The 5,439-nt window shown below is 39.1% G+C and overlaps 1 protein-coding gene across 1 annotated transcript; it reads right to left on the bottom strand.

Moving 5' to 3' along the window:
* Window positions 1–216: 216 nt before the first annotated feature.
* Window positions 217–5,182, bottom strand: LOC108999646 (actin cytoskeleton-regulatory complex protein PAN1-like). The gene is made up of 3 exons (XM_018976554.2): window positions 4,855–5,182; window positions 3,439–3,723; window positions 217–1,547 (listed from the first exon to the last, which is right to left on the bottom strand). Exons 1-3 carry the CDS (start codon window positions 5,005–5,007, stop codon window positions 399–401), a joined length of 1,587 nt encoding a protein of 528 aa, XP_018832099.1. The 5' UTR covers window positions 5,008–5,182; the 3' UTR covers window positions 217–398.
* Between the last annotated feature and the right edge of the window lie 257 nt (window positions 5,183–5,439).

The following is a 5,439-nucleotide window of genomic DNA, read 5'->3' as shown; positions in this document are numbered from 1 at the left end:
AAATATATACTTTTTATCAAATCTTAAAAATAAAAATAATGAATCCAATGCTAATGCTAAATTAGCCAACGGCTGTGATTTAAATTCGATGGTAAGCGGCTCTAGGCTACTTAACTCGATTACGTTAGCCAGATGGTGGAGAGTTAGAAATAGAGAAAAAAAAAAAAAGAAAAAAGAAAATAAATGGAAGTCTTTATACTGCTAGATGATAGGGGATAGACAACAAAAGTAGTATTGGAATGAGGTCGCAGATATACATCAATCTTTGTATCTCTCAAACCACATTTACAAGAACACCGTGCATATTACATCAATCCTTTTTTATTCAATGCATAATAAAACACGCAATGATTTTAACTGAAATTCCAAGTTCAAGCATTGGGTAATTTATTCACCTTTCACCATCCTCTCTGAGAACCTCCAGAAGAATGCACATTCAACCTGTCAAGAACGGTGTTGAAATCAACAGGTTGCCCACTCTCCTCCATTCTCTGAATCACACTAGCAACGTGGTCACCCCTGTAACCCATGCTCGCCAGTTTCTCAATCAACTCGCTATAAGGATGGTTGCGATAAAATTGTGAATGGGTCGAATTCCGGACCAAAAGATTGGGGCCTGTTGTTGGTTGTTGTGGATTCTGAAGAGAGACACTTGTTGGAGGATATCCACCTTGAGCGTAATGAGGAGGTTGAGGCGAATGGTGTGCTCTCCCTTCACTGTCATACATCATATAAGAACTCCCTGGAGGAAGTACTTGCTGGGGCCCAACAGCAGCATAGCCATCGCCTGGTTGTGCTCCAAAATTGCTCTTGATTTGCTGAGGCTGCTGCGGAACTGTCCTACCTACACCACCATATCCATATGGCATGGCATCAGCACGGCTCGATACCGGCTGAGGGATTCCAGGAAATGGCACTTGCATTGGCATGCTGTTAGGCAGCGTTTCTTGAGGAGATGGGTTCGTTGATTGACTTGGTGGATAGGAAGGGTAAACTGCTGCCGAAGAGGGCTTGATCTGGGGTTGCATCATGGACTGCTGTGTTGGCTGGGGTGACTGCTGGGGCCATTGCTGCTGATACTGTGGGAATGGTTGTACTGGTGGCGTTTGATTTACTTGAGACTGCGCTGGCTGGGGTGCCACCCTGGAGATGTCCTGCAGTTGGGGTGTTCGGTACTGGGAATCAGAAGGCTGATACTGACTCTGAGGGTGGTGTTGAGTTTGTGCAGGTGGATTTGGTAATGGAGTTGGAGGGAGATAATAGGGCTGTTGTTGAGTTAGATTCTGAGCCAGTGCTTGTGGAGGGGGTGCAGACTGTTGCTGGGGTACTACCTGGTGTGGCAGGGCAAGAGCTAATTGCTGGTTATGTGCATCAGATGTGTTGTCAGTCTTTTTCGAATCAACAGCCGCTGCTGAAGTTTTCTCCTCACTCGACTGCGAGTGGCTTGATGAAGACGACTCTTTTTGCGCAAGCTGAAGCTTGGCCAGTTCTTTCTGGGTCTCAGCAAGTTCTTGCTTGTCTCTTAGGATCTGTACAGACCTGTGGACCTGCATTGGGAAATATCAAATAAGTTAATCTCCGTACAAATGGCAAGAAGATGTAGCAGTACTTGAAGATCATGGAGCATGATCATGGAAATGACTTCAACCTGATAATGAGCCGCAAAGAACCTCCCAAGCACCAAAGTTCTAGGATATATATATATATATGGCTTCTACGAGGTTCAAATTGAAAAGGGAAAAAGAAGAATTAATTGCTTTTAATTTGACAAGACCTGATACAATCTGATTTACTTTTAAAAAGCAGGTACTAAGATCAAAAGATTGGTATCTGGATGGCACTAACAGGCTTCTGAAAAAGAAAACTTTTGAAAGTTATTCTTCCGATAGACCCTTTAAAATCCTGTTATGAAATATAAATTGGAAAGCACACCGCCCATTCAGTCTCTCAGAGGTGCTATTAAAATTTTTTAAATTCAAGGATTCTTATTATAAGTAATTGAATATTTTATTAAATAATGCAGAAGGCATAAGCCTCATTACATAGGAAAATTTTAAATCTAAGGAATTTAAACGAACAGATTGAAAAGATGGGTGTGGGGGTTGGGGAAGCAGACGGACAGCACCATGCCAAGGGGCAAGTGTGGGAAAACAAAAAATAGTTAGTACCCAAACTTCGGTCCACAGACATCTTTCATTAGGCCGGAGAAAACTCAATAAAGCACTGGCCCTTATACTTTCAATAGGAAAAACTGTATTTCCAACCAGACCATGTAGAGAAGAAAAGAGGTTACCATATTCTCTCAACCCATGAAAATTGAAAATGCATATGATCATCACAATGATGATTGATAATGATGATGAAGACAACAAAAAGTATAAAACAGATCACTGGCATAATTTTTATGATCCGAAACATCCTAAAGAAGAATATTGAAGAAGAGATTCAACACTCTTCCTTTAACTGGACAAAGGATCGTGACAATGAACACAGAATTTTATGCTTGATATGGGATGCAGGCCATGGTAAATGTTATTTATGGAAATATAATTAGATAGTTCTGCAGTATATGACCTAATTGACCTAAGTTTATGTTTCAAAAGAGTTATTAATAGATACTATTTCTCTGATTGGGAAAATATGTTGTAACAACCTAGGAAAAATGCTACTCACATCTGTGCTATAACCCCAAAAAGATTAGTCAATTCAGAACTACCATAAAATCACTTACAAAGCCCAATTTCACCTAGTAAGTAATCAATATGGGACTTAGCACCCATGACTACCTTATAACTTGTACACACTATGTGAGTTTTTCCTTTTCCCAATGTGAGAGTGGAGTGTAAACTAAACTCTTGACGTCTTTGTCAAAGCCATGTCATACAATGCTCTAGTATCACATTACTGACCTTACGACTTGACTCTAATACTTAAAAGACCTAGGGAGAGTGCTACCCACTTATGTGCCAACCACAAAAAGCCCTCACATGTGCTATAACCACAAAAAATATTAGTCAATTTGAAGTTTACATAGAATTACTTATACAGCAAAATATCACCTAGTGAGTAGCAAATGTGGGACCCAACAACCGTGGATATCTTTATAGCTAATCGATGTGCATCAGTTCTTTTCCCATGTAGGCTAGGACATTACATATATTCAACCTAATTAATCCAGCAAATATGACATTTTTTTTTTATAAGTAAATATGACATTAAAACCCTCACTACCTCCAATGGTAGAAAAAACCTTTTTCTAGTACATTTATTTACCCACAGACAACAGAATAAGTTTAGAATCCAACGATCCTTTGATGGAACCACAAATTTTCAAAACACTAAAGCAAGACTGTATTATCATAAAGGCCATTTAACACGGACATACAAAGGTGCTGCATTTTATATCTCATCGCTGGAACTTAAGAAATTGCAACTCACTTCTTGAAGGTGCTTCTCAAGAGTTTTAAGCTTTGAATCTGCTTCTCCATGATCACGAACTAGATCCGATCGCATTTCCCCAATTGATTTATCAAGATTATAGCAATATAATTCCAACTGTGACAGCCGTGAACTGATTCCCTCAAGAAAGCGCATAAGGTTGTCAGCATATTTCTTCATACTTCTTTCAACGGTTGCTATCACATCTTGGCCAAAAGAATCTTCAGGCTGGTTATAGACTGCAGGAAACATTGCTGATCTTGCCATTCTGCTTTTCTGGAAATCCTGCTTAAAAGAGAACACAGCAGATTCTAGAAAGTGAATTCAACAGTCTTCCATTATAGTCACTTAAAAAACAGTATATGATAAAACAAACTAGAATTTTAAGCAAATACCAAGCATGCCAAATGAGCACATGACAGAGAAGTAACCGCCAGTTCTGAAACTGAACCAAAGTAATATGACATAAAACCTTACAACCTTGTCAGCAAAATCTCTTTTTTTTTTTCCTACCTTGTAAGCAAAATCTTAGAAGATCATCTAATTATTGAGACGATCTTCCATTATGTTTGTAAGTATTGTCTATTGTTATTGGTGCATTCTTGTCATTGTTACTTGCCCAAAAAATATCTGAGAAGTTCCCAACGGAAAAAGCTACCAAAGGATGAAAAAGTCGCATCACAAGAATACTATAACTACATCTCCAACGGGGACAGAAATATTCCACAAAAGAAAATCGGCAAAGCTTGCATCATTTCAAAGCCATACATACATATCCGCTAACGGGCATGCATTACAAACAAATCAGTAAAGGAAAGAAAAAAAAAAATCTACCACGTGAGGCATTACCCTTCCCCATACGCCTAAAATTCGAGACCAAGAAAAAAAGAGGAAGAAGAATGCTACCTACTTCTTGAATTTGTTCAACATGAAAACGACCCAAATTGTTACGAAGATCAGCTAAATGGAAAGGAAAAAAAAATATCTACCACGCGAGGTATTACCGTCCCCATACTCCTAAAATTTGAGACCAAAAAACCAAAAGGAATAAGAATGCCATTTGCTTCTTGAGTTTGTTCAAGATGAAAACACCCCAATTGTTACGAAGGTCAGCAATGGGAAACTTCTAGGGTTTGCAAATTAAATATCTTTCCGTACATAGGAACCAGGGGTTTGACTCCACAACCACAAATAGCATATGAAAAACCTGATATTTACACTTCAACCAAGAGAGAACAAATAGCAGAATATGGCATAGGCCAAAAAAAATGTCTTGAACCATGTACAACACCAAACCCCAATCACAATTCAAACAATCCGGAGCCCAGATTCCTCAAATGCCTCTGAGAGACGGGAAAAAAATTCGTTACCATCGAAAATCACTGAAACACTAGAGAGCGAGCCAGCACCAGTTACCTTGCTGGAATTGGAGCCGATGACCGGGTCGCCGTGGCTGCCATTGGAAGAGTCCTGGTTCACGTAGTCCTCGTAGGAGCAGAGGATGTCATCGGATCCGAAATCGAATCCCTTTGAGCCCGGGTTGGCCCGACCCGAAGATCCGGACGCCATCAGTAGAGAGAAGGATCGATATATAGGCGGGTGGCTTTCTAGAGAGAGAAAGTTAGGGTTTTTCTAGAGAGAGAGGGGAGGAGTCCGTTGGGCTTTGTTTGGGTAAGGGGACTTTCGCGGATTTATAGAATAATAATCACAGTGGTGGCACCTTTGTCTTGGGGTTTGCGGTCAGATAAGGATGACGCTCACCGACCATGCTTCCTTTTTGTAGCTATACCCCTTGATTTCCTTGTATTTAAATTATAGCGGCTGTAGCCTATATCCCTTGAGTTCCTGTATCTAAGCTCTGCTTTGATATAAGAAATTATTCAATCATTATAATTTTTTAAAATTTTATATAAATATAATAATATAATAAATAAATATATTTTTTTAAAATTTTAAAATAATAATAATATTAAAAAATAATATTTTATTTAACTTTTAATT

This window comes from Juglans regia, chromosome 1 (genome assembly GCF_001411555.2).
Source record: "Juglans regia cultivar Chandler chromosome 1, Walnut 2.0, whole genome shotgun sequence".
Lineage (NCBI taxonomy): Eukaryota > Viridiplantae > Streptophyta > Magnoliopsida > Fagales > Juglandaceae > Juglans > Juglans regia.
The sequence above is the reverse complement of the archived record's forward strand: the minus strand, read 5'-3'. Positions and strand labels throughout refer to the sequence as shown.

Excerpts from the sequence above, each read along its gene's own strand:
- LOC108999646 (XM_018976554.2), bottom strand. The coding sequence starts at position 5,007 with ATGGCGTCCGGATCTTCGGGTCGGGCCAACCCGGGCTCAAAGGGATTC. Across the intron at positions 3,724-4,854 it reads TCGGCTCCAATTCCAGCAAG|GATTTCCAGAAAAGCAGAAT; the intron begins GTAACTGGTGCT and ends TCTTTTAAGCAG. Across the intron at positions 1,548-3,438 it reads TTGAGAAGCACCTTCAAGAA|GTCCACAGGTCTGTACAGAT; the intron begins GTGAGTTGCAAT and ends TTCCCAATGCAG.